This window comes from Oryzias latipes, chromosome 9, assembly GCF_002234675.1.
Source record: "Oryzias latipes chromosome 9, ASM223467v1".
In the NCBI taxonomy this organism is placed as follows: domain Eukaryota; kingdom Metazoa; phylum Chordata; class Actinopteri; order Beloniformes; family Adrianichthyidae; genus Oryzias; species Oryzias latipes.
In genome coordinates, this window is record NC_019867.2 from 12132677 (window position 1) to 12146086 (window position 13410).

The following is a 13410-nucleotide window of genomic DNA, read 5'->3' on the forward strand; positions in this document are numbered from 1 at the left end:
GCAGGCGTTTCAAAAATAATTATTTCATTATGTGGAAGAAATAAACATGGTAAAGCTCTGGACAGAAACAAGGAGATTCAGGTGTTTTATTATGAAAAACAGGGATGCAGAACATTTCTAAATGTGTTTTTTTCTACAATGTCTAATAATACAATTCCCATTCACGTGTTTGTGTGTGTATGCACAAAAATAAAGCAGTAACGCAAAGTAAAAGCATGTTTTTACTAATGTCTGAACAGCAGAAGACAAAATCAGGAAAACAACCATCTTATCAACATCTAAGGTCATTTTTGTGTCTACTCAATTTTTACAAAAAATTGAAACGAGTAACACATCTGCTACAAAAACTAAAGTGGTCCTTTTTTATGCTGTATTACCAAAGGAATTTCCCTCATGATGATTTCATGAATATAAAATAAAATAAAACAAAAATTCAAAAAAATAAAAGAAACTTTAATATTAAAAAAAAAGTCAGCACACTTGGATCTTAATGGAAACTTATTTTTTCTTTATCAAACTTCTTGGGGAACTTTTAAGCAAGTCCCTAATCTTAAGGTAAGTTCCTGTAGCTTCAGCTAGTTCAGTGAACTCAGGTGTATCTTCAAATGGAACAATACCAGATGCAAATTTGCTCCTGTGGGGTACTTTTGCTACTTTCTCCACATGCTTAGCTGAAGCACCATCTTCCATAGGAGTTAAAGCTGGATCAGGACTTTGGGGACTGTCCTCCTGGGACTTCACTGGACCGGGACTTTGGGGACTGTCCTCCTGGGATTTCACTGGACCAGGACTTTGGGGACTGTCCTCCTGGGATTTCACTGGACCAGGACTTTGGAGACTGTCCTCCTGGGATTTCACTGGACCGGGACTTTGGGGACTGTCCTCCTGGGATTTCACTGGACCAGGACTTTGGAGACTGTCCTCCTGGGATTTCACTGAACCAGGACCTTGGGGAGAATCAGCTCGAGATTTCAAAGGCTCTGGGCTTTCAGGACCTGCATTCTCAGATTTGATGGATTCCAACTTTTGGGTGGAAATCTTTTGAACTCCTGGTTCATCTTCAAATTCACTGCTATGGGAAGACTCTGTAGCTCCTGGTGGACCAACTGCTACCTCAACTTCTCCCGTCTCTGTGGCTGTGTGACTAGGGGTGGAGACATTAGGGGAATTGGGTGCAGGTGTTCCAAAGGCAGGTGTTTCACAGTCACTGTTGGTGGCGGTGTCAGCATTTTCTAGAGCAGCCCAGATGATTCTCTGTTGCTCCTCCAGTTCCTCCAGAGTCAGTTCATCCTCCATGCCCTCCTCTGTCCCTTCCCTTGCTGTCCACTTCTTGCCTCGCAGAGCTGGTGACCCGTTGGTTGGTGTTGGTGGAGGTGTACCCTTAGGAAGAGGAGGGGGAGTAGGTGTAGCAGGGGGAGTGCCCTGGGGTAAAGGAGGGGGTGTACTGAAGCAAGGAGAACCAGGAGGCAATGGAGTTTGAAACTGAAAGTCACCAGGATGATGGTAAGGCTCTTCAGGGTCTGTGAAAAGTAACAAAATTCCCCTAAGCTTGAAAGTGATTTTCATTATTGTGAATGATTTATATTGACAGATAATGTCATACCTGATTCAATGTCCATGTCTGAGCTGTCCAAAGTGCGATTTGGACTACTTTTTCTTTTCTTCCTCTGCTGAGGAGATGAATCAAATTGTTGCTGCCTTTTGTTGCAGGTGGCATCAGGCTGATGGCAGACACAAATGAGAATCAACATGACTACATGGCCTAGGAAGAATTGTGAAGTATGATTTTCTCATCAGCAATAATGTCATGATTACAGTACCACAGGAAAGCTATTGGACAGGTAAGCTGCATAATTAGTCTTCATGTGGACATTCTGCATTGGAATTGAACCGTACTGCTTGAACTCCTATAACACAGAAGAAGAATGATTTCATTCCTTTTTTTTAAACCAACTTATAATGAAAACATATATAATGCACATATGTAATAGATTAAAACATACATCTCTCATTCGGTGTGGTGCAGGTACATTGAAACCTGGGAAATCCACCAGTTTGGAAACATCATAAGAGAGAATTTGGTCTTTTCCACTGGTCTCAGCTGAAACTGAAAAACAGAGTTCAAACTTGTGACATCAAAAGCCTGTAAACTTGCAGATAATTTCTGATAGAAAAAGCATTACAAATATTATTAAGACATAAAGTACCGTTTCCATCATACAGAGATAAACCAGAGTTTTCCATCTCTGCCTCTTTAAGCCACCCTGGTGGGTATCCAAGCTGCCTCATGCGGTAAATCAGAGGAGGAAGACTGTTGTTGTCAATTCCAAGTGCTGACAATAGCTCCTCACTGGTGAAAAATAAAGAAACATAAAAAACTATTATGATCAAGATTTCTTCTAACTCTGTTAGTAAAACTTTGTTTGTCAGAAAATCCTGCCTCATGACTCCAGGCTTGTATTTGGCGAATCGCTCCTCTACTTCATCTGCATGGTATCGCTGGTTAGTCTGCATGGCCTGGTTATTGCTCTGATTAAACTCCTTTCTTCTTTCACTAATGGCTGCAAAATCTTTGGGCTAGAGAGGTAACAAATTTCAATATTTTGCATGTTTCAGTTACATAAATAAATTTCATATTTACAAATCAGAAGTGGTACCTTGGGACAGTCTCTTAGTTGATGAGCGCTGGAGCCACAGTTAAAACACATAGACTTGGATCTTAAAAAGATGAAATAATAGATTATTATAGAAACTGTAAAATAAGCCACAGAACAAGTAAACAAAGGAAGTTGGAATTTTATAACCAAATAAAGGTTTAAAATTATTATTATTATTATAATTTTTTTTCTACTTACCTTTTGTCTTTCATTTCTATTTCCAGCCCATCAGTGCCAATTACTTGGTTGAAAACCTGTTGGTAACTTTGCATAATTCAGGAAGTTTTTGTGATATTTTACTTCAAATTTGTTTTGATTTAAAAACTAAAATCTATTCTTTAATAGTTATAAAAAAACGAACGCATTTGGAAATTTTTAATTTATCCAATTGAAAGATACGTAGGAACATCCCATCCGTCAGTCAGCTGGGGGTTGTCGTTCACAATAGGTTGGCCAAGTTTGTCCACACTGAAAGAAGTGAAATATAAAACACTTCCAACCACCTAAAAAAGGGACATATCACAATAAAATAAATATATCATCGTCCTTTTCATTCGTCAGTTAATTAATTTTAATCACATAGTTGTTTGTTTGTTTTTTTACAAAAAAGCAATTACATTTATACTCACTTTAAAGGCCTCTGTTGTTGTTTTCACACTGCTGGCAGAACTTTTCTGTGGGTCTTCTTCCAGTGAAAAAGCTGAATTCTTTAAGTGGTTGTAGAGACAGAGTATATAATCAAGTACCAACAGCTTATGTGTGGAATGTTAATAGTTTTTCCTAAATAATACCTGTGGCTTTGTGTGATACAAAGATGACTTTTCATTGCCTGGGATCTGATGCTTTGAAATCATCTTACAAACGCAGTCTTCAATTTCTTGACGACATTGCCTTGTAGGGAAAAACAAATTAAAGGAGTTTAAAAAGGAGAAGAAAAAACGTTTATTTCCATTTTATTTGCATCAAAGTAAATTAAAGTTTTGTTGTTTGAAAAAAAAATCTAAGTGGAGAAAAACATAACTTACTTTGAAATGATGTTATTTGTATAAAGGATCTGAAGCAGTGGCCCGTCAATGTTTACATCTTCGACTGTGATGCCACTGTAAAATTGGAGCAAAACAAAAACGACTGATTCAGCAAATTTTAGCTTGATTTTCATCAAACATGATCACCAGTCGAGCGTTCATTACCTTGGCCGCGTCAGGATGTTTAATTTCCGACGTAACATTTTATGTGGATCAACGGTTAAGAAAATATACATATCGCAGTCCATTTACTGTGTTCATTTTATGTTCAGTTTTGGTTTCAAATATAGGAGACTTGCTGTAAAGACGTTAGCAAACATGCTAACAGTGCTAATTCAATCAAAGTGACAAGGATATTCTCCTCGGTGAGCCTCTCAATGGTGTCTTCGCACTCCTCCAGTCTGCTTCGAAGCTGGGTCGTCTGCACGTCTTCATCATTGTCGGTGAAGTGAATGTGCTGCGGGAGACACGGTGCATTGTCATCAAGTTGTTCGAACAGTTCGCTGTCGCCAAAATCTACCTCCGCCATTTTTTTGACGCCCGTGCCACGCAAAGCTACGTTATGAGGTCAGAGGAACATGTCTCGGCACTGATTGGCTCTTCTCGTGTCACGTGGGAGGAAGTAGTTTGTATTTTGTTTGATTTCAAAGGATTTTCCCGATCTCTCCGTGTCGCATGTCAGTAAAACTGGGTGACAATGGAAAGTTGCTTGTCTTTACCACATCGAGAGGTGGGCTCTAGGAAATTTCGTTTTATTTACTTGGTAGATTTAGCATCGTTTAGACTAACAGAATGCTCCAACCAGGTGAGTGGCTGAGAATTATTCGCTTAATTTTAGTGTAATTGTAACAGCTTAGTGCCTCCCTTCAAAATAAAGTTCTCCAGATGTTATTTGTTAGATCACGTCCGGCCTTAGTTGTAGTCCCCACTTTAGCAGAACCAAAGAAATGTGGCCCACACTGTGCTTTGCTGAGGCTCATTACCTTTCCTTGTTTCAGAGTGCAGTGATGATTCCACTCTTTTTGGGTGCTGATATCCTCTCCAACACTGACACCCGAGTAGAGAACCACCCAAGGTACCATGCCAAGTTTTCCAAGAAAGAACTTGCCACAAAAATAAAATTCTCCTCAGGTAAAAAGTATATCAAATGTCTACATTAATGCAAGACATAACCAGATCCTAAGGTTTTCTTTAATGTTTGTTGCAGCTTTTAGGTTTCAGGGATTGAAGGTGTCTACTGCAGATAACAGTCTGTGGTTTTACAGCATTCAGGGGCTTTTTCGAGTTGCATTTGAAATGTACAGCAAGCAAGACCAGCTTGCCGTGTTGGACAACTTACAAGTATGTGCAGATTGTGGAGACTCTTAACACATCTTTTCTCCTTAAATGTGCTTCTACAGTGTTGGTAGAAGTAGTCCAAGTTGGTTTCAGCAATAGCCATTCAAATTTCCTCAAACCGTTTTTGCTTTGTGATAAAATATATGGTATCTTCTTCAAAAAAAATTCGAGACATTTGGAAAAAAGGGGACCAGGCAAGTAGCTGGCCCAGTCAAGATATTTAGACTTATTAGAAGCTAAATTTAAAGAAATTAGGGGAGGCACAAGGTTAATGGTGTTCTGTATATTTGCTTGTACTTTGAAAAATTATCTAATGGTGTTTTCTTTGTAGGATATTTGGAAATCACATATCAGTGACAGCCCATTAAAACCCTATTACCACCTGAATGTGCAGCACGACTCATCAGCGCCTCTCAGCATTTCGGATATGCCATCAAAACACAAACCCTCACTTTGTCAGACTGACAGAGAAATGACAGTTGCATGTGGCACCCAAACAGTTGATACTTCGGCAGATCACGACTATTGTTCTTCAGGAGCCGGTATCCACAATGAAAGAAGACAGTTACTTGTGTCAACACTCAGACAAAAGTTGCGCAGCTTGGAAGAACAGCTTTTGTCTCCATCCCAAAGCTGTGCAGAACAACTCAACACCATCTTGCTCCTTGTGGAGAGCATTGCTCGGTACATGAAAGGGACTCTAGAAGAAAAGGATGCAGCTGTTACTATTTTAGCCCTGCTCAAGGCTAAAGACTGGACAAAGGACTCTGCATATTCAAGTTACCTGCTTACCTCTATAGGCCGTTGGCTTGGGGAGCAGTTTCATGCAGCCAACAGCAGCATTAGTCACAGAGTGGAGGGCTTTAAGGTTCAGCATATAGAAAGAATAAGTGATCTGCCGCCTCCTGAGGAGCTGGCCAAGGAACTGTTTCCTGAAGCAATGCAAACTCTGCTGCTTCATTGGATGGGTTTATGTGAGGAGTCAACCCTAGAAAAAAGGCACAGTGAATTTCCAATTTTGCTCCTTATCCTGGAGTTTGCTAACCGTAACCTCATAACCGGCGTTGCACATGTGCTTTATTCAAGCTTAATATGCAAATAAGTACTGTGCCCGTGACCTGACACGGGTAAAATAATAAATATCTTGTTCCCACAAATTAATATCTTGTTCCCACGAAATAATATCTCGTTCCCACGCATTAATTAATTAATTAATTTGTGTGAACAAAATAATTATTCACATCATAAGTCATTCATAAACAAACACAGATGTAAGCAATATTTGGATTTACAGCAGATACCTTCACATTTCTGTCAGTGTGTCTCATTACATTGCATGGAAGACACGGATGATGTTTAGAGATCAAATTTATTTAATTTAAAAAGCATAAAAGCATCGGTAATTAGGTCTCCATGTGACGTCTGGATTCATTCACATATGCACTCCATCCTGCTGCAAAAAGCCACTTTCTGCCGCTACCTCCGTGTCTCTGGGACCCACATTCGTTCCAGAGGGGAAAACTAAAAACAAAACTGATCGATTTATTATGGTCTAGATGAAAATAAGTAAATTTCGTAAGATTTAGGATGCCCAAGGTTGCTGCTTTGCCATACTGGACACAGCTCCTACGAGCTCAGGCCCAATGTGGAACTCTTTTGCTTGTCATGCCGGCCTTCGTGCAGCTGGCGGGCCTTGTCTTTTATTAACATACTCTTTAGCAGTCACTTTACATCGTAGCCTATCATTTATCCTGTTGTATTTGAATGCACCACAGGTACACAGTGATTGGTCGGGATGCATTATGGGATATGTGCGATGCGTGGTGGGAACGAGACATTTATTATTTTACCCATGTCAGGTCATGGGCTACGTAAATGAGGACTTTTAGAGGCATGAATACACATAACTCACTGTAATATTCTGGATTTATTCAGTAACATAATATGAAGTATTTGGCTCTGTGGACATGTGTATTATGCACATTTTTTTACATTACAAATGTATGGATTTATTAAAACATATGGGCTGTGTTGATGTGTCTGACCACACTTAAGAAGTTGGGGTAGCTGTGACTCAGAGGTAGAGTGGTTGTGTCTGATCTAAATGTCCAAGCTCAAATTTCCAAGTGTCCTTGGGCAAGACATTGAACCCCACATTTCTGGTTAGTGCCTTGCAATGGCAGCTTTCTGACTGAAGTGTTTTGAGGAAACACTAAAGGAACGTTACTCATGTTTAGTTTATCTTTTTGGGTTTACCTTGCAGTTAAATGAAATCCCAGAACATTTTGGAATAACATAAAGAAGAGACATCACTTTATCAAAGTCAGATGAAAAAAGTTTATAACATTAACATTTAGAATTTAAGGAAGCAAACCTCCAAAAAGATTTTATTACCATAGAGGATTTTGTATCTGTGCCGTGTGCAAAGCAAAAACTTTCATATATTTTGGAGTTTAAAAAAAAAAAGTGTAAGGTTAAAAACAGTTCCAAGTATACGTTATGGGCACAATACAAGAATATATGATAAATACTAGCATGTATAAGGACTTTAAAAATAAAGATTTTAGTAGTATAATAAAGACAATTACATTTGGGATAGTAATAATTAACTTTAGTAAAATTGTCTTTATAAGTTCAGTCTTCACCTTGCCTCTGTTCAAACATTTTTTCATTATATTTTTATTATTTATAAGTTTGTAACAGTGTTAACTATTAACATGTTTGAAAGAAATTTGATGTTTTCTAATGAAGTAGCTGGCAATAAAATGTAGATTTGCACAATCCTTCGATTCTGCAGCAGATTTTCTTAAAACCAACTATAAATTTAAATAAGTTTTATAAATGTGCAAAAACAAAATGACACATTCTCCTAACACAAAACCATTTAATTCAGAAACATTTCAGAAAAAAAGGTCATTGTATGCATTAATCATCTCAAGGCAATTTAAGAGACATTTGAGTCTTTTCCAAAGCTGAGAAATTCCAGTGCTACGGTAACCTTCAATGCCTCTTTCTAAACGGGTGTATTTGGTGTCCACTCAGTCACAACATAATGTACATATTGGGTTTTAAAAAAAGTTACCACAACATTGAAAACAAATGTATATTCAGCATCAACAAGTCAACATGATGCATCCTTTTCCAAAGATGTACATACACACACTGAGATGAAATCAGTGTATTGCTATTTACAATATAACGTTACAATATGTGAGACCTTTGTCTATAAATAAATTACAAATTTGAAGCGACTTCCGTGCAAGCTTGAGGGCTATTGATGACTTGGTAGTTTCGTACGATCGAATGATTGGCGATGAGCATCACAGGCACTAAACTGAATCCATTCCACGAGAGAACGAAGACGTGAAGCCGAGGCCCATTCCCCGCTGGGTGTGTGTCTGGGAACGGGCCATCTCGTACTGGACGTCAAGATTTCGGAACATCTCCTCCTGTTTCTGAAGAGTTTTTAGGCCTTCCTCGTTGATCGGTTTAGAGGCTTCTGCTTCATCATCTCCCTGCGGAAGAAAAAAGGGGGGGAAACGGATTTGAATTTTGAAATGTTTCCTGGAAAGGTTCGTTTGAAGTTATAACATTGGGAAATTAAGCAACACTCGAACCTTGATACCCATTAGTTTCCGAAATTTGACGTTTTGGTCCTTGTTTCCAAAGTTTAGCTTCTCCCACAGCTCAGCTGTTTGGGACTTGTCCTAGAAAAATAAAACCAAATACTCATTATTAAAAGCTAAAAATAACTCATTTGTTTTGCCGTTACCACGTGTACAATAGATAAACCTACCCCCTCTTTCTTTCCCTGCCACAGCATTTTCCTCTTTTTCTCCTGCTCTGCAAACTTCATTGGGTTTACAGCAGAGGGGTTGTAATAGGTGGGCACAGCAATACCAGTCTCTGCAAGAGTTTTGGCTTGAAGCGCTGCCATCTGTGCCGCCATGGCAATCTGAGGCGTGACTTGTGTCCCAGAAGCCAGGAGGGCAGCCACATTGAGAGCAGGGTTTGAAGTGGCTGCAACAGGAGCTGCTACAGGGGAAAAGAAGCTCAATTAGCACCAGAGTTTATCCAGATAGATCAGATACATGTTTGCAGTCAGTTAGCTCTTACCTGTAGAAATTTCCTGTTGTTGCTGCTGCTTTTCAAATATTTCTTTCTCCTTCTGCTCCTGTAGCTTTTTAGCTCTTTCTAGTCTGAAATATATATTTCAAGAAAAGAGGATTTCATATAGTTAAAAGTTCAATTCTGCTTGGCAGCAATTGATGTGTTGGTTAAATATACAGAGAACATTTAATTAGGTAGAAGAACACTTTAAAGGTTACTGCTGCTTTACCTTCTGGCGAGGGCCTCTTGTGCATCCATAGCTGTGTTTCGACCACGGAAAATTATTGGGCTAACCGACCTGCTGCGGCTCTTTCTGATAACTTTCTCAATCTTCTTCTTGCGTTCCCTAAAAAGATATGATTCGAATTCTGAATTATTAACAGGAAAGTTGCTTTCTCCATTTAAATCAACATCGTCTTTTCTGTTGAGAGCAGTAGAGGACACTGACGTGAAGAAGCCACCAGACATTCCACCTTCTGCACAAAACAGGTTTTTACACCTTAGAGTGTGGAAAATGTGTTCTCAGAGTTTTGACTCATCCCTTGAGGGAGTGATGAGCTGCAGCCACACCTGAGAATCATTTGGTGGTTTAACCCTCCAATCCAGCTGCTACTGCTGAGTGTCAAGCAGGGAGGCATTGGTACATCTCTGGTATGATAACTGTAAATTTAAACCCACTCCTTTCCAGTCTTAGCACAGACACTCTGCCACCAAAGCAAGAAACGCTGGAAGTCAAATCTAAAATAGGGTTCAGGCGGATCTCCATCAAGGTAGATTTGGGATCTTACAAGCTTTTTTTTTTCTACCAAGCTTGCTGTAGAAGCTGCCCGAGGGTTGTGACAGAAAAAAAAAAGACTGATTAGAGCAGCGTAATTAAAAGATTAGAGCAGCGTAATTAAAACACAGAAAAGGTGTTATTTTCAGAAATGGAAACCCAAAGATGCATAAACACATCCAAGCAGTCACGTTGTGAGAGGAAAACAGACGGGGAGAAAAAGCCCAATTAGGGTCCATCACCAACTACTAACTACTAAAATAACATGAAAGCCTTCTGAACAATGAGAATGTTTATAAAGTATACACTGAAAAGAATCTTGTGTCATTGTGTCTCTGCTGATGAACTCACCTACTCCTGCTGCGACTTCTGCTGTGACGATGATGTTTGGTCTTTGAGCCTGAGCGAGACCTGGCCTTCTTCTTTCTGTCGCGGCTGCGTGATCGAGACCGCCTTTTGTCTCTACTTTTGCTGTGGTGTCGCCTAAAAATCAAAATAATTCATAAGAAAAACTTCAGTAATGATTGTAAAAGTGAAAAAACAAACCAAAAAAAACCCCAGTTGTATTAGTTTAATCTAAAATGTTTTCTTCTGGTTTGTGAGTTAAAAACCAAGTTTTTAGGCCGACCAACCTCTCTCTTGAATGTGATCTGGACAAGCTTCGACCCCTCGAAGATCTCCTCTCCTTGCGCCTGGATCGCTCGTCTCCATTCTCCGCTGGACCAAGTCTGTCTTGGTCTTGCTGCTCCCCTGTTTTTCTGTGCGACTTTGATGGTTTGTCAGAATCCCGTTTTCGTGCCTGTTTTAAGAAGAAGTTGTCTCTTTCAGGAAAATAGTGCAACAAAAAGAGTTAGTACCATGGCTTACATTGAAAGGTATGTCAAAAATTTGACCTAAAAAACAAACAAACAAAAACCCCAACTTAAAACCCATCTAAATAAAAATCACAAAGCAGTCAGCAGCACAAGTGTTGACATTTTGCAGTTTGAGATGAAATACTTTTCATAAAAACAATTTCCAAATTCATGAAACATTTTCTGGGGGGAAAATCTTAACTAAATTTGATATAAATAATGCAAATTTTGAGTTCCGATTATCGAGTATATTCAGAGTATATTCAGAGTAGCCAAACACCATCAATTAAGGACTAGACATCCAAATTTGATCATTTAGACTTTGGTTGTTACTACAACTTAAAGATTGTCCATTCCTAGCTGAAAGAGATCAAAGAATTAAAACAGTATTGTACCAATAATGTGTGACAAATAGGAGTTTGAATGGCAGATAGTTACCTGTCCCCGTAGTAGGCATATTATTTTGCTATGTCAGCAGGGTCCGCTGTTCAGTCTCTTCGTGCAATAGCACGCTGAGTATGATTTAGTGTAGAAATGTTATCATATGATCTAAACACATGATTTAACAAAAAAAAACCCTACTTCTTCACCATTTCATATGGTTAGAAACAAAGACAGAGATCCAAGGACATTTTTTTCCTTGAGACATCTGAACGTTAAGATGGCTTTTCATGTGAACAATTGCCAACTTTTTCTCTCCTGTCCTTTATTTTTCTAGTCTAATGTTTTGCAGACATGTGAAAAAGAAAGTAAACTCTTTTTGACACATTTCTTGGGTTGGAATAGTCCTCTTCTTTGTAGTTATTGTAATTCATTAAGTGGAAAATGTGATTATTTAGTTTTTGAAAACAATCCCTCTGATCAAATTGTTGTAATTTATGAGCATTTCTGCTAAAGACTTTTAGGCCAGGAAGTAAAAAAAATGTTATCCACAATTTGAGAAAGTTTTGTTAACAAGAATAATTGGCTACAACGTTTGCTTCCCGTGTCAACCCAACCCCCAAATACTCCACGCACAAAGCTTTTAAATCTGCAGCTTTTACAGGGGTTCAAAGTTCGGATGTTTAAATAATAAAACATTTTGATCAACGTCATGTCAATCAAGATGTCATTACCTTCCAAGAAAGTAATGTCATTTTAAGCTACTGATTCCTTCTTTTGGCTTTGTTCAATACATGACTAAGTTATATATAGTGTTGACTGAGATAACTGATAGACCTAGCTCAGATTATGTCAGATTCTTTTTCATTGTCCTGATCCATTAGGAACATTAAAGCTTGAAAATGAGAAAAGAGTGTACTTTTTTCTCCTCCATGCAAGTCCAAATACTCACCTTGACCTAATTTACAAATCATGGCTTTCAAAAAAAAAAAAAAAAAAAAAAAAAAAAAAAAAAAAAAAAAAATCACAGAATAAGCATTTAAAGTAATTTACATAAATGTATTATTTACCTCTTTGCTCCTGCTGTGACTTCGTCTGTGTTTTCTGTCCCCTACAAGAAAAAAAGGGGAAACATTTTTGATATACCCAGATTTAACTGCTTTATAACTTCAAGTACATGAAGTTGCAAATTTCTACGGTAAATCTAATTTTTAAAATAATTACTTTTTCGGTCCCTGGAGCGCGAGCGTGACTTAGACTTTAAATGGTGGTGTTTGGAGGTTCTGGGAGATTTCGATGACTCCATACTGTGTTTTTTTCTGTGGTAAACAGGAGATCCAGATCTTGCCATGTCTACAGAGTCATTGTCACTTCCCTGAAAGATAGAGAAATGTCAATTCAAGTCAGCAGCAAGACCACCTTATAAAACATAATCAAACAATGTTAATTTCATTCAATACATAATTCTATACGTTAATATAACATAAGAAAAAATAGGTTTATTGTGTACTGTACAACTATTATTACAATGGCTAAATATTGTAACTTTTGTTGCTTTTCCCTATCCGAAAGATGGTGGATGATTTAATAACAGTTTTGCAATTTGCATCATTATATTTAGCATGATGCCTAATAATATCGAATCATCATGTGATCACAGTAAGTATCTCTATTCTTACTATACTTAAACAAAATAGAAATACTTTAACTCATTACAACTAACATCTAACTACTTTGTTCTATAAGAACAATCGCCACCTTATTGGAACTGCCCAGGAGCCGGGACTGGCTTATTATAAACTTAGTTGGTTAGTCCCACCGTTCATTGTAGACCTATGGCCGCGTTGTTAAGCTTTTTTTGGAAACAAATTAGTATATTTCTAATTACATACATTGTAGTTTGTTTCGCATACTGTAATAAACTGATAAGACGACTTTTTACATCAAATGGAAGCACCTTCGTGGACATATCGTTCCGTTTTAAAACATTATGTATGTTTTCTTGTGGCTACGCTAACCAGTAACAGCACAGGCCGCCATCTTCGGAGTGATATTTTTTCTCTACTGCGAAATAACCAAAAATAGAGTAAAGTAAATATCTTGGATTTGGCTATATCTCAGTTGTCTTTAGATCATGGAACTTACCGACATGACTTGAAAGCAGAACAATACAAGGGATCAATGACTTTAGAATTCGCTATCAACGGACCAGGATGGACTGCTTCTGGCAACCAGGCCGCAGTTTTGCCTAGCTCTAAAATGTTGACGTT

At 38.3% G+C, this 13410-nt stretch overlaps 3 protein-coding genes across 6 annotated transcripts; 1 reads left to right on the forward strand and 2 right to left on the reverse strand.

The window, feature by feature from the left end:
• Positions 1-71: 71 nt before the first annotated feature.
• zcchc8 (zinc finger CCHC-type containing 8) lies at positions 72-4251 on the reverse strand. Of its 2 annotated transcripts, XM_011479113.3 has the most exons (15): positions 4040-4251; positions 3848-3890; positions 3683-3757; positions 3449-3548; positions 3287-3364; positions 3057-3160; positions 2856-2921; positions 2658-2718; positions 2441-2577; positions 2208-2350; positions 2004-2107; positions 1821-1907; positions 1604-1721; positions 942-1520; positions 72-902 (listed from the first exon to the last, which is right to left on the reverse strand). In XM_011479113.3, exons 1-15 carry the CDS (start codon positions 4209-4211, stop codon positions 499-501), a joined length of 2271 nt encoding a protein of 756 aa, XP_011477415.1. In that variant the 5' UTR covers positions 4212-4251; the 3' UTR covers positions 72-498. The 2 variants fall into 2 exon arrangements, with proteins under 2 accessions (XP_011477415.1, XP_004072626.1); XM_004072578.4 differs by having other exon boundaries at positions 72-1520.
• Positions 4252-4280: 29 nt separating this feature from the next.
• LOC101171920 lies at positions 4281-6240 on the forward strand. 2 transcript variants are annotated; one of them, XM_011479111.2, is made up of 4 exons: positions 4281-4487; positions 4681-4813; positions 4890-5023; positions 5352-6240. In XM_011479111.2, the coding sequence occupies exons 1-4, from the start codon at positions 4380-4382 to the stop codon at positions 6120-6122; spliced, it is 1146 nt and encodes a 381-aa protein (XP_011477413.1). In that variant the 5' UTR covers positions 4281-4379; the 3' UTR covers positions 6123-6240. The 2 variants fall into 2 exon arrangements, with proteins under 2 accessions (XP_011477413.1, XP_020561553.1); XM_020705894.1 differs by having other exon boundaries at positions 4281-4412.
• A 1644-nt stretch (positions 6241-7884) lies between these two features.
• Positions 7885-13410, reverse strand: rsrc2 (arginine and serine rich coiled-coil 2). 2 transcript variants are annotated; one of them, XM_011479119.3, is made up of 10 exons: positions 13286-13410; positions 12365-12515; positions 12211-12251; positions 10538-10704; positions 10257-10388; positions 9360-9476; positions 9137-9219; positions 8817-9052; positions 8638-8727; positions 7885-8535 (listed from the first exon to the last, which is right to left on the reverse strand). In XM_011479119.3, exons 1-10 carry the CDS (start codon positions 13289-13291, stop codon positions 8350-8352), a joined length of 1209 nt encoding a protein of 402 aa, XP_011477421.1. In that variant the 5' UTR covers positions 13292-13410; the 3' UTR covers positions 7885-8349. The 2 variants fall into 2 exon arrangements, with proteins under 2 accessions (XP_011477421.1, XP_004072400.1); XM_004072352.4 differs by having other exon boundaries at positions 8817-9055; positions 13286-13409.

Bases quoted from the DNA above. Each gene is read 5' to 3' on its own strand.
- zcchc8 (XM_004072578.4), bottom strand. From the start codon at position 4,211: ATGGCGGAGGTAGATTTTGGCGACAGCGAACTGTTCGAACAACTTGAT. The intron at 2,351-2,440 runs GCAGGATTTTCT...ATTTTTCACCAG, and splicing joins TACAAGCCTGGAGTCATGAG to TGAGGAGCTATTGTCAGCAC. The intron at 1,722-1,820 runs GTACTGTAATCA...GTCTGCCATCAG, and splicing joins TGTCCAATAGCTTTCCTGTG to CCTGATGCCACCTGCAACAA.
- LOC101171920 (XM_011479111.2), top strand. From the start codon at position 4,380: ATGGAAAGTTGCTTGTCTTTACCACATCGAGAGGTGGGCTCTAGGAAA. The intron at 4,488-4,680 runs GTGAGTGGCTGA...TCCTTGTTTCAG, and splicing joins TAACAGAATGCTCCAACCAG to AGTGCAGTGATGATTCCACT. The intron at 5,024-5,351 runs GTATGTGCAGAT...TTTTCTTTGTAG, and splicing joins CCGTGTTGGACAACTTACAA to GATATTTGGAAATCACATAT.
- rsrc2 (XM_004072352.4), bottom strand. The intron at 10,389-10,537 runs GTTGGTCGGCCT...TTTGATTTTTAG, and splicing joins AGATCACATTCAAGAGAGAG to GCGACACCACAGCAAAAGTA. The intron at 9,477-10,256 runs GTGAGTTCATCA...ATATCTTTTTAG, and splicing joins AGAAGTCGCAGCAGGAGTAG to GGAACGCAAGAAGAAGATTG.